Below are 26,268 nucleotides of genomic sequence, written 5' to 3'. Positions count from 1 at the left end.
CTGCAGAATGGGGTTTAGCGGCTCACCCACGTTAGGAGCTGTGTCCTTCTGCGCTGACTAGTTTGGCCAGCAGATGGGGCACGGACGCATAATGTGTGATTTGTCAGCCCCTCTTCAGTAAGGTTCCAGGTGGAAGGTTTACTATATTTCACAGCTTTTTTCATCGCCTGCTTGTTGATAACACATTTGCCTTTTCTTTGATTTCATGATGCTGCATTGCTAGAATGTCAGCATTCTTTTGGCTTCTGGGAATTTGGTGCCATGCTAGGGAGACGCATTGGAAGAGCGGATTGCGCAGTGGTGTCGTGACGTCCCTGTTTCAGGAGTGGAACCACGTGTAAAACCACTTTATGCACAGAAGGGGCTAGGAAAAAGGGTTCTGCTCACTCATAGTCAATCTGGCAGGTTTTGATAGTTCTCTGTCTGTTCTAAGAGCTGGCTGTCATGTCCTGACATCCAAGTTTAATTACTGCACGACCCCTTTTTCTATCAACTTTCCTCATTTGCTGGTTGCAGAAAAAATGCAGGTAAACAAAAAAAATGGAGTTTTATCTTAATCTTTAGCTTTATCTTTACCTTAATCAAATACTGTTGGGTAACTAGAATGGCCAGCATGTTTTGTAACAGGACTGGGTGCACCTCACTAATGAAAATCAAGACACACGCCATACCCCTACTAAATAGGAAATAGAACCCATTTGCAGATATTTAATAAGGGTAAAATGATACTGTGGCTTAAAAGCCACCACCTAAAACTGGTAACAATTGCAAATAAATAAGTGACAAAATTATTAGAAACACTGTAACAAATGAAAAACACAGTAACATCCGCTATAGGGGTAGTGCAGGAATGAGAACTGGATAGTGTGATACTGGATGTTGCGATACTCTGGCAATCTGTTTTTCTGTGTCTTTCATTTGTTACTTTGCTTCTGTTATTGTGACCACTAAAGTGCACTAAAATTATGTTTATGGAACCACTTTAAAATGACATGTACTTTGTTTTATGCTGTTAAGGCTGAATTTGTATCATCTGTATTACTGAAGAAATTGAGATCCACCAGACCAGGGTTTACGGAATGTTTTTTATTTGCTTTGTTTTTTTTTCTCATAGTTTTCTCCCCTAATCTAGTCATATCCAATTACCCTGAATGCGTTACGCTTCACCTCCACCCATAGAACCCTCCACTGCTGACTGAGGAGCTTCACAACTGACACACGCCCCCTCCGACACATGTGCAGTACCGACTGCATCTTTTCATCTGCCTCTTTACATCTACAAGTTGGACCGAGTGTCTAATAGAGTGGACAGTGAGTGGACATGGTATTTAAAAACTCCAGCAGCGCTGCTGTGTCTGATCCACTCATACCAGCACAACACACACTAACACACTACCACCATGTCATTGTCACTGCAGTGCTGAGAATGATCCACCACCTAAATAATACCTACTCTGTGGTGGTCCTGGAAGAGTCCTGACCATTGAAGAACAGCATGAAAGGGAGCTAACAAAGCATGCAGATGGACTACAGTCAGTAATTGAAGAACTACATAGTGCTTCTATATGGTAGGGGGAGCTGATAAAATGGACAGAAGCATTGATCAGTGTATGCAGAGTGTAATAAAAATAAAATTTGAGTGAAACAAGGCAAAGTAAATCTTACTGTCAAATAAATTAAAAATAAAACTATTACACAAAGTACCAGTTCTTTAATATTTGTAAACAAGAGCTTGTTAAATTGAATTAAAAAGTCTTACATCACCCAGTTTTACCCTCTCTCTCTCTCTCTCTCTCTCTCTCTCTCTCTCTCTCTCTCGCTCTCTCTCTCTCCCTCTCTCACTCGCTCTCCCTCTTCTCTCCAAGTTAAAAGGTCCCATCAACACTGTGCAACTTCTTTTACACGGACTCCCTCTTCACTTGGAGATGTCACCCATACTGAAATCCTTCTGGAGCTTCAAGAATGGCATAATCCTTCTCATTACACCTTTGATACTGCTTCCTCTGCCACTTCATGTTGGCACAACGGTACGTCAGATCCCCATTCATTTCTGCGGATGCACCATATGATAGAAAAATGATTTATTTTATGCACAGCTGTTAAAATTAAGGGGAATGTGGGGATTTTAATGATTACTGCAACTTTTTCTTTGACTAATTGTGTCATTGGTAAGATTTTGTGCATACCCTATTCCCAGAAGCATTAGGAAAAGTTGTGTTCTTAAGAAAACACGAATCTGTGAGTTATCTTGAATTTTTATTTAACCAACATACAAAGAAATGACTTTTTACTGACAAACATAATTGAATTCTGTAAACATAAACAAAACAAATGTGTTGACCACTGTGTTCCATTACTTTTCCTATTAATTATACACTGATTAGCCATAACATTAAAACCACCTGCTTGTTTCTACACTCACTGTCCATTTTATCAGCTCCATATAGAAGCACTTTGTAGTTCTACAATTACTGACTGTAGTCCATTTGTTTCTTTGTGCTGGTATCACTGCCCACACTATTAGACACTCCTACCTAGTTGGTCCACCTTGTAGATGTAAACTAAGAGATGATAGCTCATTTATTGCTGCTGTTTGAGTTGGTCATCTTCTAGACCTTCATCAGTGGTCACAGGACGCTGCCCATGGGGGAGCTGTTGTCAGGATATTTTTAGTCGGCTATTCTCAGTCCAGCAGTAACAGTGAGGTGTTTAAAAACTCCATCCGCATTGCTGTGTCTTATCCACTCATACCAGCACAACACACACTAACACACCACCACCATGTCAGTGTCACTGCAGTGCTGAGAATAATCCACCACCTAAATAATTCCTACTCTGTAGTGGTCCTGGGAGAGTCCTGACCTTGCAGAGAAACAGATGGACTACAGTCAGTAATTGTAGAACTACAAAGTGCTTCTATATGGTAAGTGAAGCCGATAAAATGGACAATGTGTGTAGAAACAAGGAGGTTATGGCTGATCAGTGTACCTTTTAATTGTTTGGGAACGAATTGATGCAGTTTTGTTTGAACTTTTTGTACATTCTTGCTGGATTTCGGCAACTCAACCAGTCCTTCTGTACTTGCTGTACATTGGGAAACAAATCTGGACTGCAGGCAGGCCAGTCAAGCATATACACTTTCTGTCTATGGAGCCACACATGCAGAATGAGGCATGGTATTTTCTTGCTGAAATAAAAATGGGGCGGCACGGTCGCCTCACAGCAAGAAGGTCCTGGGTTCGATCCCCAGGTCCTTTCTGTGTGGAGTTTGCATGATTTCCCAGTGTCTGTGTGGGTTTCGTCCTGGAGCTCTGGTTTTCTCCCACAGTCCAAAGACATGAAGGTGAGGTGAATCGAGATACAAAATTGTCCATGACTGTGTTTGACATTAAACTTGTGAACTGATGAATCTTGTGTAAGGGGTAACTACAGTTTCTGTCATGAATGTAACCAAAGTGTAAAACATGATGTTAAAATCCTAATAAATAAATAAATATAGTAGCATACCATGTTCACAGTACACTTTGTTTTTTGTCTAATTAGAAGTAGTAGTTTGAGAGGTTAAGATGTACAGAAATTGGCACCATATGACCAAAAGTATGTGAAACATGACCATGAGCTTGCTGTACATCTGATTCCAACCATGGGCTTTTTCAAAAGGTTGACCCACTCTGCAGATAAAGCAGCCCTCACTACTGAGGAAAGGCTGTCCACAAGCGTGTTTGTGTGAATGTGTGCCAGTTTAGTCATAGAGCATTTGTGAAGCCAGGCTCTGATGTTCAATGAGATGACCTGCTAATAACATTAAATTTCATCTGAAAAGTGTTTGATTGGCTTAATGTCAGGGCAGTTCTTCTCCCAGTCTAATGCCATGAAGGCGAAAGCATATACTTGATTTTATATGCATTAGCAATAAGTATCAAAACTTAATAATTAGAGGTTTTCCATTAAAACCAAAACATCAAACGATCCAAACTAAGGTGCTGCTCATGTCTATACTGTAAAAACTAGGATTGAAAATTAAATCATTACACTTAATGTACAGTATGTCATAGTAAGATATGAAAACATGTATGTACGTGTGTTTGTATTCCAGGAGGCCAGCTGTGCATATGTGATATTGCTGATGGCAGTGTACTGGTGTACAGAGGCTCTACCTTTGGCTGTAACATCTCTGCTGCCGGCTCTTTTATTTCCTCTTTTCGGCATCATGAAGTCCAAACAGGTATCTTTTAGAGTTTATTTGGCCTGTACTAGATGCATTATTGACCCTAGTAATTGGAACAAGTTTTTCTTTCCTGACTGAGTTTAATTTTTTATAAAGGCAATCTGGGTTAATAAACATAAGACTTACACTGATCAGCCATAACATTAAAACCACCTTCTTGTTTCTACACTCACCGTCCATTTTATCAGCTCCACTTACCATATAGCATCACTTTGTAGTTCTACAATTACTGACTGTAGTCCATCTGTTTCTCTACATACTTTTTAGCCTGCTTTCACCCTGTTTTTCAATGATCAGGATCCCCACAGAGCAGGTATTATTTAGGTGGTGGATCATTCTCAGCACTGCAGTGACACTGACATGGTGGTGTGTTAGTGTGTGTTGTGCTGGTATGAGTGGATCAGACACAGCAGCGCTGCTGGAGTTTTTAAATACCGTGTCTATACACTCTATTAGACACTCCTACCTAGTTGGTCCACCTTGTACACGTAAAGTCAGAGACGATCGCTCATCTATTGCTGCTGTTTGAGTTGGTCATCCTCTAGACCTTCATTAGTGGTCACAGGACGCTGCCCACGGGGCGCTGTTGGCTGGATGTTTTTGGTTGGTGGACAATTCTCAGTCCAGCAGTGACAGTGAGGTGTTTAAAAACTCCATCAGTGCTGCTGTGTCTGATCCACTCATACCAGCACAACACACACTAACACACCACCCTGTCAGTGTCACTGCAGTGCTGAGAATGATCCACCACCTAAATAATACCTGCTCTGTGGTGGTCATGTGGGGGTCCTGCATAAACATAACAGCATAAAAGGAGGCTAACAAAGCATGCAGAGAAACATATGGACTATAGTCAGTAATTGTAGAACTACAAAGTGCTTTTATATGGTAAGTGGAGCTGAAAAATGGACAGTGAGTGTAGAAACAAGGATGCATTTATGTTATGGCTGATCAGTGTATATCGGTGGTGCAACTTGTAAAGTGGGTGCCGGACAGCAGCATGGTTCTTGCAACCCTGTGTTTGGTCCTAACCTCAGATCACTGTCATTGAGGAACTTTGCATGTTTCCGTGACGTCCATGTGGGTTTCTTATGGGTACTCCAGTTTTCTCACAGAAACATGCAAAAAGTTGATCAACTGATTTGCCCCATGTAGCACCCCAATTTATTGTTTTGTATGCCTTATTTATGCATGCTTACTAACTGCTTACATTTTTGGCATTTAGCAGACCCTTTTATCCAAGCGACCTGAGATAAGCTAAGATTAGAACCCTGAATCCCCAGAACTCAACTAGCGTACTTTACCACTGCTCCACCCAAGTTTCATCTTGTCAGAGAATTATTCTATCACAGGGCATCACAAACTCACACATTTAGCACTTACTCGCACTTTAGTGCAATTAAGAGCAACTCAGAGCAAATTAATCACTGACAAATTTTGCAGGTTGGAGAAATACAGAGTGTAGCTCATGAATGTAACACTTGTAAACATGATCATAACATGCCATAACAAGTCCTGACAGATAGTGACTGGAAGGGAGGATTGAACACAGTTCCTTAGGACATGGTGTGATTCTGTGACTCTTCACCAGCCTGATTTACACAAGAAGAGCTTTGGTATGACATGCTGTCATGTCTGTTTCACCCTCAGACTTACGTTGTTAACTTAGGTTGTAGTTTTGTGGTGGCATGGTGATGCAACAAGCGTTGGTGTTTCACACGTAGAGAGTCCCAGACTGGAACTTAAACTATCTTTGTATATAGTGTCTTGTACTCCCCTTTCCACCAGGCACTTTTGCTTCTAATGGGTACTCTGTTTCCTCTGACAGATATGACAGTAGGTGGGTTGGCTTTACTAAATTGCCTCTAGGTTTGAGAGAGTTGAGACTCCCACAGTCCAAAAACATGCAGTCAGGTTAATTGGAGACACTGAATTGCCTTATAGGTGAATGGGTGTGTGTATGTATATGTGTGTCTGCCCTGCAATGGACTGGCGCCCTGTCCAGGGTGTTACTGTGTGCCTTGCTCCCATTGAACAGCTGGGATACGCTCCAGCACAGTCCCCCCTTCCCTGCAACCCTGATTGGATAAGCGGTTAAGAAAGTGAATGAGTGAATGAGTGATTTGCAAAATGTTCTTTTAATCTATTTTATTAATAACTGTCAATAGTTGAATAGGTTACAAAAACTGAAAATTAACTACAGTATTTATGTTGTCATTTGCAGGTGTGCATTCAGTACCTGAAAGACACTAATATGTTGTTTGTAAGTGGGCTGATGGTGGCAGTGGCTGTAGAGCATTGGAACCTGCACAAGCGCATTGCTCTCCGAGTACTGCTACTTGTAGGAGTGCGCCCGGCACTGTAAGTGACTTTTACTAATAAATCTGTAAAGAAGCTGCCCCTTACTGGCATGTTGGTGGAGCCGGTGCTTCACTAGCGTGATGATCTGTTTTACTCTTGGCCCTGGCTACTTTGTGTGGAGGTTGACAGTTCTCAATGTATTTGAGTGGTTTTCCTTTTGCCACAGTAGGTCCAGAGCATATTCTTGTATTCTTTGAGATCTGGTGTTTCCTGTGTCATATGATACAGTGGCTCAGTGGGTTGTACTATTGCCTCACAGTGGAAAAGTCCTGGGTTTGATTCCCAGGTTTTTCTGTAAGTCAGAAGACATGTAACTGAGGTAAATTGGAGTTACAAAATTGCTTGCAGCATTGTTTCACATTGAACTTAAACTGATGAATCATATGTAACCTGTCACTACCTCTTCTGCCATGAATGTACCCAACGTGTAAAACATGATGTTAAAATCCTAATAAATAAATAAATGTCTAGTGTTATTGAATCCCTGATACAGATAAAGCATTTACTGACAGATTAATAAATCTGTACCTGGATTTATCTCATTCTAAGTTTCTCTTTTCTGTGCTTGAACATAGTCTAATGTTAGGTTTCATGGGTGTGACATCATTCCTGTCCATGTGGATCAGTAACACGGCCACCACGGCTATGATGGTTCCTATAGTGCAGGCTGTGCTGGAGCAGCTGAACAATCAGGAAACAGAACCAGTACCTATCAGATGTAATGATGAGGACAGCCAGGCTGCAGAGACACAACATGACCCGGCCAAACCCAAAGATGGAGAAGGTTAGAATCTTGACCATGTTTATATAGTTTATGTATAGAGAGAAAAGTATCATACTAAAGAGTGAAACAAGTACTGAACTGCTTTTTTTGGTTATTTAAAATTGTTTCAGTGCTATTTTAAATTTACATTTTTTGTATTTTTGACTTTGTACTCAAGAACATTGTCAATGAAAAAGTATAAGTAGATCTGTTTTTAAAATGGGATTGATAGAGTAGAAATTATATAGATGTTGTAGTAAATAATTGATTAAATGTTACATAATAATAAGTAAAGTTCATTCCACTTAATAAGCAACGAGCTGCACCTATCAGCTTTTTTATCTGAATTAAGGGTGCTGCTCAGTGGCTAAACAATGCCAGTGGTGGGGTTTAAACCTTTAACCTTTCTTTTAGTAGTCTATTCAGTACACCTTAATCCACCATTCAGGTGGTGAGCATACAAAGCTCAGAGTTTTTGAGTAGTACCAGACCCATTGCAACAATTACTAGGATTAAGCAATTATTAAAAATTAACTGTTACTTAAATTATTAAATGAAGTAATGGATTGATACAAAGATGTTAAAAAAATTTACATAATATTATAGTTTTTGGCCTGTATTTAATTAAATTTGCTCGCCATGTTACTGACCTGGGGTGGCATGATGCTGTAGAAGATAAGATGACATTAACATAGGTCCTAAGGTACTGAGTTTAATCCTTGGCTTTGATTACCGTAGGACTTTTTATGCCCCCAGGATTGAATATATATATATACACTGATCAGCCATAACATTAAAACCACCTCCTTGTTTCTACACTCACTGTCCATTTTAACAGCTCCACTTACCATATAGACGCACTTTGTAGTTCTACAATTACTGACTGTAGTCCATCTGTTTCTCTACATTTTTGAACTTGCTTTCACCCTGTTCTTCAATGGTCAGGACCCCCGCAGGACCACTACAGAGCAGGTATTATTTAGGTGGTGGATCATTCTCAGCACTGCAGTGACACTGACATGGTGGTGGTGTGTTAGTGTGTGTTGTGCTGGTATGAGTGGATCAGACACAGAAGCGCTGCTGGAGTTTTTAAATATTGTGTCCACTCATTGTTCACTCTATTAGACACTCCTACCTAGTTGGTCCACCTTGTAGATGTAAAGTCTACACCGAAAGTTCTAGACCTTCATCAGTGGTCACAGGACGCTGCCCACGGGGCGCTGTTGGCTGGATATTTTTGGTTGGTGGTTTATTCTCAGTCCAGCAGTGACAGTGAGGTATTTAGAAACTCCAGCAGCATTGCTGTCTGATCCACTCATACCAGCACAACACACACTAACACACCACCACCATGTCAGTGTCACTGCAGTGCTGAGAATGACCCACCACCCAAATAATACCTGCTCTGTAGTGGTCCTGTGGGGGTCCTGACCATTGAGGAACAGCACGAAAGCGGGCTAACAAAGCATGTAGAGAAACAGACGGACTACAGTCGGTAATTATAGAACTACAAAGTGCTTCTATATGATAAGTGGAGCTGATAAAATGGACAATGTGTGTAGAATATATATGTATATTCAAATGTTATTGTGTTTTGTTATAAATTGTGCTCCATAATGTGTCATACTCCCACATTGGAGACAGACCTGGGTTGCAGACAGGCCAATCTAGCATCTGCATTTTCCTACTACAAACCATTCTGTTGGAACACATGCAGAATGTGGGTTGCCATTGTCCTGCTAAAACAAGCAGTGACATCCCTGAAAAAGACTGAAAGTCTAGATGGCGGCAAGTTTCCTTGCAATGTGTATGTACCCCTCAGCATGCCCCTTGTACTAACACACACCCTTTGTATTTGTATTTCACCCAGGCTATTGTCCCAACCTTTTGGAAGTGGGTTTGTAGATGTTTTGTGCTTTTAGGATGTAAACTTGATGTTTGTTGTGTTTATTACCTGTCCAGCAGTGGTAAGTGGTTTGGAAGTCTCAGCAGAGACTGCCATGCTACAGGAGTCTGCAGAAAAACAGCAGATATGTAAAGGTATGACGCTGTGTGTATGTTATGCTGCCAGCATTGGAGGAACTGCCACCCTCACGGGGACGGGACCAAACCTGGTGCTTAAGGGACAAATGAACCAGTGAGTATCACCCCAATTACTTACTTACCTCTTCTCAATTTCATGTTATCAGTCTCTTTCTTTATGATATAAAATATGTGATATTTCTTCCTCAGATTATTTCCTCAGAATGGTGACATCATCAATTTTGCCTCCTGGTTTGGCTTTGCCTTTCCAAACATGATTCTTATGCTGGCTTTAGCCTGGCTGTGGCTGCAGTTTCTTTTTATGGGGCTTAAGTAAGTAATATCAGTTCTTGTTCTTGTTTAACCAGTTAAGTCTTACATCCCTATCTTTGTCATTTACAGTGGCAAAAAAAAGTTAATTCAAGAAAATTGTTTCTACACTCGCTGTCCATTTTATCAGCTCCACTTACCATATAGAAGCACTTTGTAGTTCTACAATTACTGACTGTAGTACATCTGTTTCTCTACATACTTCTTTTTAGCCTGCTTTCACCCTGTTCTTCAATGGTCAGGACCCCCACAGGACCACCACAGAGCAGGTATTATTTAGGAGGTGGATCATTCTCAGCACTGCAGTGAATGACATGGTGGTGGTGTGTTAGTGTGTGTTGAGCTGGTATGAGTGGATCAGACACAGCAGTGCTGCTGGAGTTTTTAAATACCGTATTCAATCACTGTCCACTCTATTAGACATAATACTCCTACCTAGTTGGTCCACCTTGTAGATGTAAAGTCAGAGATTATCACTCATCTATTGCTGCTGTTTGAGTTGGTCATCAGTGGTCACAGGATGCTGCCCATGTTTTGCGCTGTTAGCTGGATATTTTTGGTTGGTAGGCTATTCCCAGTCCAGCAGGGACAGTGAGGCTGCTGTGTCTTATCTACTCATACCAGCACAACACACACTAACACACCACCACCATGTCATTGTCACTGCAGTGCTGAGAATGATCCACCACCCAAATAATACCTACTCTCTAGTGGTCCTGTGGGGGTCCTGACCATTGAAGAACAGGGTGCAAGGGGGCTTGCAGAGAAACAGATGGACTACAGTCAGTAATTGTAGAACTACAAAGTGCTTCTACATGGTAAGTGGAGCTGATAAAATGGACAGTGTGTCTAGAAACAAGGAGGTGGTTTTAATGTTATGGTTGATCGGATAATAATGGTTAATAGAATAATAATGAATTATTATTATTATTATTATTTTTTATTATTAAGAAGGAGCAGAAGATCAGATTGCTAATTAATGTAGAGCTCAAGGAATTAAATTGTCATTTCAGTTGTAACTGATTCTGTCTCTCTTACCCCAGCTTCAAAAAAACTTGGGGTTGCAGGTCAGTGAAGACAGAGAAGGAGATTGCTGCCTATAACGTCATTCGAGAGCAGCACCGGCTGTTGGGGCCCATGTCATATGGAGAATTCAGTGTTTTGGCACTCTTCGTTCTACTTGTGGTTCTGTGGTTCACCAGGGATCCCGGATTTGTGGCAGGCTGGGCCACACACACGTTCAACTCAAAAGCAGAGTGAGGGTTACACTGTGTATCTTACAATGTCAAAGCTCTAATTCACGTTGTCTGAAGTTTACACAATCATTACTATTGTTTTTGAAGATAATATACATTAAACCCAGCATTCGAGCCAGTCACACTGGAAACCTGCTACTTATGTCTTCTTAAAATATAACAGTGACACGTTTGGACTTCAAGATTGGCAAAAAGTTCACTTTTTTAGTACAAGTGACAATTTAGTAAGGACCTTACACTTTAGCTGTGGCTTGGGTTGCCAGATATCATGGGTAGGTGAATTGGATGTTTTTTTTAACCTTGTAATTAAGACCCTAATTACAACATAGCCTAGCTATCTACACATAAACACATTATTGGCCTATTTAGCCCAGACTAAACACATGGCAACTGAAGCAGTGACTATTTATGGCTTTTCCCCCCAAAACAAATTGAATTAAACTCATAAACCAGTTGTGGTACACAACATTTTGTACATTGACCGTTTCCTAGCAATTTACCTTGTTTACCAATGTCTTCAAGATTGCTAACAAGCTAGCTAGCTCAGCACTAAGTATGATACAGTCCAGCCTACTTACTGACAGTGTAGGTTGCGGAGGTGGAAAATAATGAAGTACATTTGTACATCAGAATTGCCACCTGTAAATAAATGTACAGTATAAGTATTTGATCTATACTATGTTCATATTAGAGTACTCTACAGCAATGTGGGTCCTGGGGACTTGGGTTGGCCTTCAGCCGCGATCTGTATGTTTCCCTTGTGTCCATATAGGTTTTTTCCAGGTCCTCTAGTTTTTTCCACTTTCTAAAAAACAAATGTGAATTGGGCTGCTCAGGTGGCACAGCGGTAAAGTACACTAGCGCACCAGAGTTGGGGTTTCGAATACATCTTATCTAATCTCAGCTCTGCCTTTCCGTCCGTGCTGGGTGGCAGCATGAACAACGATTGGCTGTTGTTCAGGGTTAGAGGGTAAAAAAAGTCAGATTATAGGTCCTCATAACTGGTGCAACTGCGGCCCCTGCTGGCTGACTGATGGCGCCTGCACAGGGCTGAGGAATAATGCTGATGGGAGTTAAATTGCCCCTAGGTGTAAGTGAGCCAGTGTATTTGTAAGTGTGTTGAGTTCTGTGATAGCTTGGTGCTCTGTTCACAATGTATTACTGCCTTGCCCATTTTTCAAGGTGGCACCAGTCCCACCTCAACCCTGACTAGAATGAAAACGAAAGAATAAATATATTAGTTAAGTACATGTTACTTTATGTTTAAACCAGTTAATTTCTTTTATCAGGTGGGCGGCACGGTGGCTTAATGGGTAGCACTGTCACCTCACAGCAAGAAGGTTCTGGGTTCGACCCTGATCAGCATTATTCCTCAACTTTGCACAGGTGCCATCAATCAGCAAGCAGATGTCGTAATTGCATCAGTTATGAGGTCCCGTCTGGCACCCCCTTGAACAACAACCAATCGTTGTTCATGTAGGCGCCCAGCCTGCCAGAGGACAGAGCTGAGTTTTGAACCGACAAGTTTAAAATGTCAGCTCTGGTGTGCTAGCGTGTTTTACCGCTGCACCATCAGTGTATCAAAATCACTCACTCACTCACTTTCTTAACCGCTTATCCAGTTAGGGGTGCTGGAGCCTATCCCAGCTTTTCAACAGGCGCAAGGCACACAGTAACACCCTGGACAGGGTGCCAGTCCATCGCAGGGCAGACACACATACACACTCCCATTCACCTATAGGGCAATTCAATATCTCCAATTAACCTGACTGCATGTTTCTGGACTGTGGGAGGAAACCGGAGCTCCCGAAGGAAACCCACGCAGACAGTACTACCCACCGAGCCACCGTGCCACAAAAATAGCCAAAGTTTGCAACAGAAGTTAAAAAAATTTAACTATTTCTTAGAATTATATTAAACTAGCATGACTTTCTTTCATATAAACTTGGTGGATGATGGCATTGTTTAAAACTACAGGTATGTGACAGATGCCACTGTAGCAGTGTTTATTGCTGTTCTTCTTTTCATTTTGCCATCAACACCACCAGTGCTGTTCTGTAGGCCACCTACTCACCCCAGCCCAGGTAAGATAAATCTAAACCTCTGCTAAAAAGTGTAAGATAAGTATTGTGTATGGCACTAGATTATTTGTTAATGTGTATCTATGTTGTGTTTGTGTCTTGCAGCTTTGCTCACGTGGAAGGTAGCTCAGAGGAAGTTGCCCTGGAGCATAGTGCTTCTTCTTGGAGGAGGGTTTGCCCTGGCTAAAGGAAGTGAGGTACATAACAACTTGTTACATACCTTTCCTAATAATGTATATACAACCCCAAATCAGAAAAAGTTTGGGACAGTATGAAAAATGCAAATAAAATAATAATGCAGTGTTCCTTACATTTACTTTGACTTTTATTTGATTGCAGACAGTTTGAACCCAAGATATTTTATGTTTTGTCTGCTCAACTTCATTTCATTTGTTAATATACCTCCATTCCTGCATTTCAGGACTGCAACACATTCCAAAAAAAGTTGGGACGGGGGCAATTTAGGGCTAGTAATGAGGTAAAAATACTAAATAATGATGTGATTCCAAACAGGTGATGATAACAGGTGTGCGACTAAAAAGCTGTTTGATTATTTTCATCTAATTTCCATGTATTTTGGTGTGCTGAAATCGAAAAAAATATTGAAAAAAATCCTGGACGTCAGGATTTGCCACAAAATGCAAAATTCTCTTCAAATGTAGTAAATTTTTCTCAATTTTTGGAATTTTTTGATCTTAGGTTTTTTAACCATATTTAAAGTCAAAATTACTATTAATTAATTCACATCAGTAGATTCAAGATATACAATGCCAAAAATATATAACTTTCAAAGAAATGAACTTTCACAGTGAGCTAATGAAACCAGCATCAACATGTTGCAAGCTGAACGCGCAGGCTCTGACATGCTTGGCTTGATTCAATAGTTTTTTCTTGGTTCTCGCCTGTTCACACTTTTTTATCTCAGTTCGTGTTAGCTCGTCATTATTCAACCGTGTTTCTTAAAATTAGCATTATGGCTCAGCGGAAGTGTATTAATTCGCCTGACAGTTTCTGTTACATTTGTGGTGAATATACAGTGTTGAAGCAACAGCTGAATATTACAGACTTTGTGAAAAAAGTATACTTCGCATACTTCGGACTAAAGCTTGGAGATCAAGATAAAGCTTGGGCGCCTCATAAAGTGTGCAAACGGTGTGTTGAGGACCTCCGAAATTGGTTCAAGGGTAAGAAAAAAGCTTTCCGTTATGGGATTCCTATGGTATGGCGAGAGCAAAAGAACCATAGTGACGATTGTTACTTTTGTTCATGCGATGTGAAAGGGTATAATTCAAAATGGAAGCATTCCATTTCATACCCCAATCTTCACTCAGCAATTCGTCCCATCCCCCATGGCACAGATATACCAGTACCCAAGGCCCCTGCTACCTTGGAAGAGATAACTAGCTCCGATGAAGATGGAGTCATACCTGAACCAGATGATGAATCAAGTTCTGACTTTGAAGATGATACAAGACCAAAATTGTTTTCCCAGGAGATGAATGATTTGGTAAGAGACTTGAATCTTCCCAAAGATGCCACTGAGTTACTCGGATCAAGGCTCAAAAGCAGGAATTTATTGTTGCCAGGAGTGTCTTTTTCATGGTTCAGACATCGTGAAAAGGAGTTCGTTCCTTACTTTGCCCAGGAAGATAAGTTGGTTTATTGCATCAATGTCGAAGGTTTAATGGGTCAATTCAAAATCCAATATGATTCAGCGCAATGGCGTCTTTTTATAGATTCTTCAAAAAGAAGTCTCAAAGCAGTTTTACTCCACAACGGCGGTTTTTATGCTTCCATCCCTGTAGGTCATTCCGTACACCTCAAGGAAACCTACGAGATCTTGGAATTGGTTCTTCGTAAACTTAAATATGAAGACCACGGTTGGCAAGTGTGCTGGGATTTGAAAGTCTTGTGCATGCTGCTCGGGCAACAAGCTGGGTATACCAAATACCCTTGTTTTCTGTGTCTATGGGACAGTCGAGACCGACAAAATCACTGGACCAAGAAGAGTTGCCAGCCGAGGGTGCTCACAGTTGGTGAAAAAAATGTCCCCCGAGAAACTTTGGTACCTCCCGATAAAGTTCTTCTACCACCTCTCCACATAAAATTGGGATTGATGAAGCAATTCGTAAAATCCCTTCCAAGAGATGGAGAATGCTTCAAATACTTGGTCATCAAGTTTCCAGGCCTCTCGGAGGCAAAATTGAAGGAAGGTGTGTTCGTCGGACCAGACATTAGAAGGCTTATAGCTGATCAAGAGTTTATCAATACCATGACGGATTCTCAAAAAGAAGGGTGGATTGCATTTACAGATGTCATAAATAAATTTTTAGGCAATAACAAAGATCCTGACTACAAAAAGATCGTCAAACGAATGCTGAAAGCATTTCAAGCTTTAGGTAGCCTGATCAGTTTGAAAGTGCATTTCCTCCACTCCCACCTTGACAACTTTCCTGAAAATTTGGGAGCTGTGAGTGAAGAGCAAGGTGAACGATTCCACCAGGACATTAAAGAGATGGAAAGAAGATACCAGGAAAGATGGAGCATTACAATGATGGCAGACTACTGTTGGACGCTTCAGAGAGACATTCCAGATGATACTCACAAGCGTAAATGTACCAAGAGGAGCCTCACAGGGAAGAATCGATTTTGCATATTTCTCCTTCTACAGTGCATAATATCATTAAATGATTCAAGGAATCAGGAGGAATTTCGGCTTGTGAAGGCCAAGGGCGTAAGCTTAAGCTCAACGCCTGTGATCTTCGATCCCTCAGACGGCACTGCATCAAGAACTGCCACTCAACAATAGCTGATATAACCACATGGGTGAGGGATTACTTTGTCAAACCTTTGTCAAGCACTACAATACAGAGTTACATGCACAAATGATACTTAAAACTTCACTGTGCAAAAAAGAAGCCCTATGTGTTAGGCTCTGTGGCATCAGGGGAATGTACCATCTCTCCCTGATGCCACAGGCCTTACAGAGCAGAAACGAGCTGTGCCTTTTATTACCTGGCCAGCTCGTTAGGGCGAAGTGGCTACACCTGTGCCTTCCCTTATTTAAGGGATAGGTGCAGAGCTGTAGCCGTCGCACCTTCTGCTCTTGTTGGCTGTTTCTTTTTTCTTTCTTTGAGTTTGTTTGACACTGCGGTGTCCTTTTATGTTTATTGTTTTTTTATCTTTAGGTTGTGCCGCCGCACTGTGCCGCCGCCGCCGTGCCGCTGGCGCCGGGCCACCGCTAGTGGGCGCCACCACGCCGCCGCCGCCGCCAAGCTGCCGCCATAGTGCCGCAGCTGTCGTGCCGCCGCCGCCGCCTGGTTGCCGCTCTCAGGTCGCCGTCGGGCCGCTGCCGCCGAGCCGTCGAGCCGCCGTGCCGCCGCCACCTAGAGACCCCACGACTGCGCCCAGAGGAACGTGACCCCCTCCCAGCTACCGCTGGTGACAGCGTCACGTTCCGCCCTCTGGAGCGCAGGAGCAAATGGCCACTTCCCAGCCACCCTGGCTGGTGACAGCGCCTTTGCCATTAACTTTTGAAACCCGCAAATCGATCACACCCGGTAGCTGGCATGGCTCTTTCCAGCATTGGTTGCTGGAAAGCGCCATGCCACGCAGCTATTGTCGGTGTTACCCCCCCTTCTTCGGCCAACAGCGCGAGGTGGTCCATCTCGCGAACCCACTCTTGGCTTCAATAGCGCCGGGAGCGAGTCTGCCACTAGCGCCGCTGTGGCAGGCTGTTAAAGCTCCCGGTCGGGAGGCAAGAGTCCTGGGTTCGCGCCTCGCGCTTCCCCTTTTCTTTTGTATGCTTTTTTTTGTTCCTTTTCAGCCCCCGACGTCCGGCTGCCTTCGGGATTCCCCGAAGTGTTTTTTGTTATTGTTATTCCTTTTATTTTATGTATATTATGTTTATGATTTTGTAAATAAAACCCTTTTTTAGTTAAACCTCCGCATCCCTGGGTCCTTCCTCCCCACATCATAACAGCAAGGTGCGACCATTACTGGACCCAGCGGAGGACCCCGTCCTCTCCCAAAGATTTTTTGGGGGGGGCACTCCCCCAGTGGCTTTTAGCCACTGGTGGGGACGGGACCGCCGGCTGGAGACCTCAGGAGAGGTCTCCTTAAGAAGGGGGTACTGTTAGGCTCTGTGGCATCAGGGGAATGTACCATCTCTCCCTGATGCCACAGGCCTTACAGAGCAGAAACGAGCTGTGCCTTTTATTACCTGGCCAGCTCGTTAGGGCGAAGTGGCTACACCTGTGCCTTCCCTTATTTAAGGGATAGGTGCAGAGCTGTAGCCGTCGCACCTTCTGCTCTTGTTGGCTGTTTCTTTTTTCTTTCTTTGAGTTTGTTTGACACTGCGGTGTCCTTTTATGTTTATTGTTTTTTTATCTTTAGGTTGTGCCGCCGCACTGTGCCGCCGCCGCCGTGCCGCTGCCGCCGGGCCACCGCTAGTGGGCGCCACCACGCCGCCGCCGCCGCCAAGCTGCCGCCATAGTGCCGCAGCTGTCGTGCCGCCGCCGCCGCCTGGTTGCCGCTCTCAGGTCGCCGTCGGGCCGCTGCCGCCGAGCCGTCGAGCCGCCGTGCCGCCGCCACCTAGAGACCCCACGACTGCGCCCAGAGGAACGTGACCCCCTCCCAGCTACCGCTGGTGACAGCGTCACGTTCCGCCCTCTGGAGCGCAGGAGCAAATGGCCACTTCCCAGCCACCCTGGCTGGTGACAGCGCCTTTGCCATTAACTTTTGAAACCCGCAAATCGATCACACCCGGTAGCTGGCATGGCTCTTTCCAGCATTGGTTGCTGGAAAGCGCCATGCCACGCAGCTATTGTCGGTGTTACCCCCCCTTCTTCGGCCAACAGCGCGAGGTGGTCCATCTCGCGAACCCACTCTTGGCTTCAATAGCGCCGGGAGCGAGTCTGCCACTAGCGCCGCTGTGGCAGGCTGTTAAAGCTCCCGGTCGGGAGGCAAGAGTCCTGGGTTCGCGCCTCGCGCTTCCCCTTTTCTTTTGTATGCTTTTTTTTGTTCCTTTTCAGCCCCCGACGTCCGGCTGCCTTCGGGATTCCCCGAAGTGTTTTTTGTTATTGTTATTCCTTTTATTTTATGTATATTATGTTTATGATTTTGTAAATAAAACCCTTTTTTAGTTAAACCTCCGCATCCCTGGGTCCTTCCTCCCACATCATAACACTATGTTTACCATGTCCAGAAGCGGCATCGACTTCTCTGGGCTCGGAGGCATCTAGGATGGACCATCACACAGTGAAAACGTGTATTGTGGTCAGATGAATCAGCATTCCATTTCCATTGGAAAAAATTGACACCCTGTACTCCGGACCAAAGACAAAAAGGACCATCCAGACTGTTATCAGCAACAAGTCCAAAAGCCAGGGTCTGTCATGGTATGGGGCTGTGTCAGTGCCCTTGGCAAAGGTCATTTACACTTCTGTGATGGTACATTGAGATCTTAGAGCAACATATGTTGCTTTCAAGACGTCATCTTTTCCAGGGAGGTCCATGCATTTTTCAACAAGACAATGCAAAACCATATGCTGCACACATTACAAAAGGAAAGGCTGTGGAAGAAGAGGGTACGGGTACAGCACTGGCCTGCCTGCAGTCCTGACCTGTCCCCAATAGAGAATGTGTGGAGAATTTTGAAGCAAAAAATGCGACAACGACGACCCCGTACTGTTGCACATCTTAAGACGTGTTTGCAGGAAGAATAGGTCAAAATAAAACCTGAAACACTAAATCACTTGGTATCCTCGGTGCCAAAACATACAGTATTTTAAATGTGGTGAAAAGGAATGGCAACATTACAAAGTGGTAAATGCTTTACAATCCCAACTTTTTTGGAATGTGTTGCAGGCCTGAAATGTTTATCAATCTCTCGTACTGATGGTCTGGAAACTCAAGTTAATTTGTGTTATGTATCATACAGTTCAAGTTTGGGATGAATTTAAATGGCTAGCTGTCAGATGCTTTTATATTTACAACTGTAGACACATTCTGCTTATTCTTACCATTAATATTGTGTCTCTGTTGCTTCAGGAGTCAGGCTTGTCCAGGTGGATGGGTAACCAGTTAACTCCCCTGCACAGTATTCCACCCTGGGCCATTGCTATTGTACTATGTCTCCTCATATCCACTTTTACTGAGTGCACCAGCAACGTGGCCACAGCTACTCTCTTCCTTCCTGTCCTGGCATCTATGGTAAGAAAGCACACACTTCAATCTGCAGGAGTATCATGAACAGGAATGCCTGCAACAGGGGGTAAATACCGTGGCCTAGATTTCTAAATCTGATTGTTCATTCATTCTGGCTAAATTATTTCATCCCCTTTGAGAGGCCCCATTCAACAGTCAGCCAAGGTCTCAATTCAGATGCCCCTTCATGCTCACAGGCTGCTGGATTGTTGCCCAGCCCTCCAAGCACTGTGTAAACCATACTACTCTCCATTCCTTCAGTTAACTCACAAAAAAGAGGCACAATAATAAGACTTGGCTTTTCTTAGAAAGATTTGTCTAACATTCCAGGGGTCTAATTATAAAAGATGAAGACTGTAATAAAAGCAGTTTGAAAAACAACCCCAGATATACTCAGACATTATAAAGAAGTAGAGATGAAGTGCATTCATCTGTGCATATGATAACTATTGCAGGCCAAAGGGTGACACAGATGCTCGTGGGTAGCACTGTCGCCTTTTGAGAAAGAAGGTCTTGGTGGAGCGGTCTGGGCCCTTTCTTTGTGGAGTTTGCATGTTTTCCCCATGTCTGCATGGGTGTCCTCTGGGAGCTCTGGTTTCCTCCCACAGTTCAAAGACACACAGTCAGGGGGCCGCTCAGGTGGCGCAGCGGTAAAAACACATGCTGCAACCAGGGTGGGATCTCGAATACATCGTGTCGAATCTCAGCTTTGCCTTGCCGGCTGAAGGCTGAGCGGCTACATGAACAACGATTGGCCGGTTGTTCAGGTGGGTGGGACTAAGCCGGATATGGGTCTCGCTCTGTCAGACTGGTGCAATTACGACCTCTGCTGGCTGATTAGAGGTGCCTGCACAGAGATGAGGAAGGAGTGCTCTAAGGGTGTGTCTCTCCGTACACAACGCTAGGTGGCACAACACTCGTCAATGTGTGGATGATAAGATGCATGCGGCTTGCTGCCCACGTGTCGGAGGGGGCGTGGGTTAGCTTTGATGTTCTCGGGCAGAGCAGGGATCGGCATAGGCAGAGAGGAAGCACGATGCAATTGGGCAATTAGACGCACTAAAGGGGGAGAAAAAGGGGAGAAAATGCATTAAAAAAAAAGACACACAGTCAGGTTAACTGGAGATATAAAATTGCCCTATGTGTAAATGTGTATGTGTGACTGGCAACCTGTCCAGGGTGTTTCCTACCTTCCGCCCAGTGGTTCGTACCCTTTGCAATCCTTTTTTTTTAAATTTATTTTATTTATTTATTTTTTTTAATTTTTACCCCTTTTTCTCCCCTTTTTTAGCGCATCCAATTGTTCAATTAGCATCGTGCTTCCTCTCTGTCTATGCCGAACCCTGCCCTGACGGAGGTGATTGAAGCTAACCCGTATCCCCTCCGAAACACGAGCAGCAGCCAGATGCATCTTTGCCACCCACACATTGACGAGTTTGGCGCCACCTAGCGTTGCATGCGGAGAGACACACCCTAAAGGCACCCCCTCCCATCTCTGTGTAAGCGCCTCCAATCAGCCGGCAGAGAACGCAACCGCATTCTGACAGAGAGAGACCCACATCCGGTTCTTTATCCCACCCCCCACATGAGCAACCGGCCAATCGTTGCTCATATAGCCACTCAGCTTCGAACCGGTAAAGCAAGGCTGGATTCGATACGACGCTTCTCAGAATCCAGCCCTGGTTGCAGCGCGTTTCTTTTTACCGCTGCGCCACCTGAGCGGCCCCCTTTGCAATCCTAAAGCTGTGGTAAAACAGACAATGAATGAATTGCAGGGCATGAATAAACAGCAATATTCAAAGAAAGTTATAAAAAAAAGACCTATTGTTTAACAATAGGGCGGCACAGTGGCTCAGTGGGTAGCACTGTCACCTCACAGCAAGAACGTTCTGGGTTCGATCCCCAGGCGGGGTGGTCCGGGTCCTTTCTGTGTGGAGTTTCCATGTTTTCCCCGTGCCTGCGGGTTTATTCTGGGAGCTCTGATTTTCTCCCACAGTCCAAAAACATGCAAGTGAGGTGAACTGGAGACACTGAATTGCCATATAGGTGGATGAGTGTGTGTATGTGTGTGTGTTTGAATGTATGTCTGCCCTGAGATGGACTGGCACCCCATCCAGGGTGTTACTGTGTGCCTTGCGCCCATTGCGCCCATTGCGCCCACCCTCCCGCGACCCTGATTGGATAAGCGGTTAAGAAAGTGAGTGAGTGAGTGTTTAACAATTGCACAATTTTGCTGAAATATCTTTCAGGAAGCCCTAATAAAGGACTTGGGGTGCCATAGTGGTCTATTAAACTAGCCCAGCACCACTAACATCTGGGTTGGAATCTCAGCTGTGCTATCGACTGGCACGGCATCTACACAGACGTGATCGGCTACGTCTGAGTGGGGAGATGGCCAAAGCCCTGTAATGGATTGGTGCCCTGTTCAGGGTAGTCTTGCCTTGCGGCCAGCGATTCCCAGTGCACAGGATAAATTTGCTAGAATTAATAATTAAACCTAAAAGAAATACAGTGTAATGGGAGAAGCTATTTTAATCTTAACTTGATACTGTCTGAAAATAGATGGCACATAAAAACTAATCATTATAATTATAGATGTGATCATTTAAGATACTAAGAAAAGGTGTAACACTAGTGGAAGACAAAAAGTACTGCAGTCTTAGGTAGGATATATTGGGATTATGGCTTTTGACAATAATGGCTCTTTAATAGACCTGTGATTTGAAAACAAAAAATGTTTCTGACGCTTAGTTTAGTTTAAATTTAAATTTACATTTGGCTGTAAGATACCTGTTTTACAAAGACTGCAGATGATCACATGATGTTTAAAATAAAAAAAGACATTGTTTTGTACACTTAATGCAGGGGTGTCAAACTCATTTTCATCGAGGGCCACGTCTGCATTATGGTGACCCTCAAAAGGCCGACTGTAACGTATCCTGCTGTGATTGCAGTCTGTCTTTTAAGTCTTTGACAATTTGTTTTTTTTCTTGGAGGCTAAATTCTGTGTTTGGTCTCAAAATTTATACTGTATATTTATAATTTATATCTGCATTTATATTGTACTCCTTTACCACAGACACGGCCTCATAACACAAGAGATGTACCGGTTTCTCTTCTTAAAGCACAAACTTGTATTCACTTTCCCATCTTTCATTAAATGACCTAAATTTCCTTCTGTTTCAATTTTCACTTCTTGTACAATTTGGGATTATTTGTAAATATTTCTTAATGTCATCTAGTGGCGGGATGCGATCACTTTGCAGGTCACAAAATCGGCATGCATTGTGAGAGATGCAGTTTATGTACAATTTTACAATGTTTTTTAAAATCATTGTTCTGCCCTCGCTAAGTTTTCCCCCTTTCTCAGCTAGACAGACAGACGACTCCCTCAAAAATACAGTTAGGTTGGTTTTATTTGCTTTCCAACTGTACACTGTGTGCATCAGAATGGAGTAAAACTACAAAATACAACTTAACACAGTACATGCACATAGCTCTAGTTAAGTTTACATCTAGTACAATATGAAATGTAACCAAACGTAAAATAGCACTAACGAGTTAGCATTTTGTGTAAAAATACTAATTGCTATAGTAAGAGTAACAACCGTACTTAACATTTACAAACAACTGAGAATATAATGTCTACTACTAACAGACGATGCTTCTGTATTAAATTGCATTATTATTTTTTACGCTACTTTACCCCGCGTTCTTTTGCCGCTAAAACGTAAAAGTGACATGGCTTCTTAGCGAAGGTCAAAGATAGTTGCCATGACTACGATGTCAACGGTTGCCACTTAAAGGCGCAGGTGTCCCATTAAATTATAAGTACGTCTCTGTAACTGCTCAAACCATCACAACAATCATACGTCTTTTAAGCTCTCGTGGGCCACATAAAATGACGTGGCGGGCCGGATTTGGACTGCAGGCCTTGAGTTTGACACTCCTGACTTAATGCATTCATTTAAAACTTAACATCAAGTAAAAATCTCATTTTTTATTTATATCCTATTTTAGTATTCAGTTTTTTTCTTTATTCCCTTATACATGTTCTCTTATTTTAACGTGTTAAGGAGAATATCATTCTCCTTTAATCAGGACCTGCTTATTTCAGAAGGTTTACCATAATTAGATCCTTAACTTGATTTTAGTCTCACTGATCCTCGGTCGCCTCGGTTCTTTTTTTTTTCCAAAAAAGATCTAAGCCTGTTTGAAAAGCCTAAATTACAACACATCATCCGTGCCATTATGTTATGGTTTGCTCTTCAGCTGTGCAATGGTTCTGAGGAACGGCTGCATTCTTGCAGACATGAGTCAGTGCAGACATTTTATTCTGAAGAAAGCTGACTAAATTATACACACTAAACGAGGGCTCACGGAACAGAAAAACACCACTTACATCCGAGATCTGACTCACCGAATTTCAGCACAATATGTGTCATTTTTATTTAACATTATCGTCACTCATAAAATGTTGTGCTTTTGTGTTTCAGTCGCAGTCTATTGGAATGAACCCCTTGTATATCATGGTGCCCTGCACACTGAGTGCCTCTTTTGCTTTCATGTTACCCGTGGCAACGCCCCCCAATGCTATCGTATTCTCCTATGGTTACCTCAAGGTGTCGGACATGGTGAGACTTTTAATGTAGATCTGGCTGCTTTACAAGCTATATTTGCTCAGAATGGTTTGCTGAAAATGGTAAATAGTTAGTCTAATTATGATAGAAAAACACTACACACCTGAAACCTGATCAGCCATAACATTAAAACCACCTCCTTGTTTTTACACTCACTGCCCATTTTATCAGCTCCACTTACCATATAGAAGTACTTTGTAGTTCTATAATTACTGACTGTAGTCCATCTGTTTCTCTACATACTTTGTTAGCCACTACAGAGTAGGTATTACTTGGGTGGTGGATCATTCTCAGCACTGCAGTGACACTGACATGGTGGTGGTGTGTTAGTGTGTGTTGTGCTGGTGCTGATGGAGTTTTTAAACACCTCACTGTCACTGCTGAACTGAGAATAGTCCACCAACCAACAATATATCCAGCCAACAGCACCTCGTGGGCAGCGTCCTGTGACCACTGATGAAGGTCTAGAAGATGACCAACTCAAACAGCAGCAATAGATGAGCGATCATCTCTGACTTTACATCTACAAGTGACAGTGAGTGGACACGATATTTAAAACTCCAGCAGCGCTGCTGTGTCTGATCCACTCATACCAGCACAACACACATTAACACACCACCACCAAGTCATTGTCACTGCAGTGCTGAGAATGACCCACCACCTAAATAATACCTGCTCTGTTGTGGTCCTTTGGGGGTCCTGACCATTGAAGAACAGGGTGAAAGAGGGCTAACAAAGTATGTAGAGAAACAGATGGACTACAGTCAGTAATTGTAAAACTACAAAGTGCTCCTATATGGTAAGTGGAGCTGATGGAGCTGATAAAATGAACAGTGAGTGTAGAAACAAGGAGGTGGTTTTGATGTTATGGCTGATCAGTGTATGTAACTTTTATTTTTACTTGTGCTCATGTTCTCATGTACATCTCATTTCATTTCAGGCAAAGGCTGGAATAACGATGAACATAATAGGAATCATTTGCATCACGCTGGCCATCAACACCTGGGGAAAGGCCATGTTTCATTTGGACTCCTTCCCTACATGGGCCAACAGGACTGGCTTGTAAATGTAAATGGCAACAACAACCAAAGACACATTGAACCACTTATACTCCCTAAATACCCTGACACACTTCTGGCTCTGAAGCAGAGTCATGTGATTCTCCGAGACTCCAGATGCCAGAACCAGCAAGGTGTACTATGACAGCTCGTATCATCCAAACACAAGGAGTCTGTTAAAAAGTATGCTTTCAAGCAGGTCCTTGAAGCTAGGATTTTATTAATGCTTGTATGGACATAATACATGTTTAATGCAGGTATTTAATGTGGAAAAACAAGTGGATAGAAAACAATAATCAAATTTAAGCCCATGTGTCACAAGAGAACTGTAATTGTTAGTCATGTTTACTAAGTCAAGGTATTTTTATAGTCATTGTTCTTATGTAATCCCATCAGCATGTCATATTTTCATGTCAGCATTCTAGACACCACTTCTGTGCTAATCTTTTAACAATACACTTTATGGTCTAAAGTATGTGCACACCTCTTCCAATCTCTTAATGCATGCTCAGAAATCCAGGTACACAAATCCACAAAGCTGAATCAGTTCATCTGGACACAAGTTTGTTGTAGAGATATGTTTCGTCACTCATCCAAGTGACTTCTTCAGTCTGAGCTGGTGGTGAATACCCCAACCTTATATGGAGACGATTTGCATAACGACCGATCACCACCCATTGCATAACAATGGAACTGGTGATCAGGTCCATATGCAAATCACAATGATCATTAATTACAATGGTCTTGTCTGCCTTTCACACATGATTGGGGTATAGCTCCTATTACGGCATTGTAAGATGGTGAGAGATGTACTCTCAGGCCCCCTCCCCGGTTCAGGGATGGTCGTTCCCTCTTCACATAGATGGCCTCTTTGACTCCCCGTTCAAACCAGCGTTCCTCCTTGTCAAGGATCTGCACATCTTAATCATTAAATGAGTTTTGTAGCATCTGATTTAGGTCCTTTCTAGTTCCACCATGACTGTGTCCCTGTGCACAAAGTCAGGCCAGTAAAACATGGTTTGGTTTAGTTTAGTGTGGAGGAGCCCTATAACTCAATTAAAGCCCTATAGCTCCATTAAACATCTTTGGGATACATTAAAATGTGTATTGTCAGCCAGATCTGTGCACAAAGTGAGGCCAGTAGAACATAGTTTGCTTTGGTTTAGTGTTGTTTAGTGTGAAGGAGCTTCAGTGGCCTTCACATAGCCCCATAACTCCATTAAAACGTATATTGTTGGCCAGATCTTCTCGTCCTGATATGAGGGTCTGTGTACAAATTCTTCTCTACAAAACCTTGTGGTAAGCCTTCCTAGAAAAGTTGC

The 26,268-nt window shown here is 42.9% G+C and overlaps 1 protein-coding gene across 1 annotated transcript; it reads left to right on the top strand.

Moving 5' to 3' along the window:
- Positions 1-1,925: 1,925 nt before the first annotated feature.
- On the top strand, positions 1,926-24,954 carry slc13a5b (solute carrier family 13 member 5b). Its single transcript, XM_063016264.1, is given in 12 exon segments — positions 1,926-2,027; positions 4,097-4,225; positions 6,453-6,589; positions 7,165-7,373; positions 9,315-9,489; positions 9,585-9,707; positions 10,748-10,966; positions 12,938-13,065; positions 13,147-13,238; positions 19,093-19,254; positions 23,745-23,882; positions 24,829-24,954. Coding segments are annotated over 12 exon segments (1,740 nt in total).
- Positions 24,955-26,268: the final 1,314 nt, after the last annotated feature.

Source organism: Trichomycterus rosablanca, chromosome 20 (genome assembly GCF_030014385.1).
Source record: "Trichomycterus rosablanca isolate fTriRos1 chromosome 20, fTriRos1.hap1, whole genome shotgun sequence".
NCBI classification, from domain to species: Eukaryota; Metazoa; Chordata; class Actinopteri; order Siluriformes; family Trichomycteridae; genus Trichomycterus; species Trichomycterus rosablanca.
This window is presented reverse-complemented; position numbering and strand designations above follow the sequence as displayed.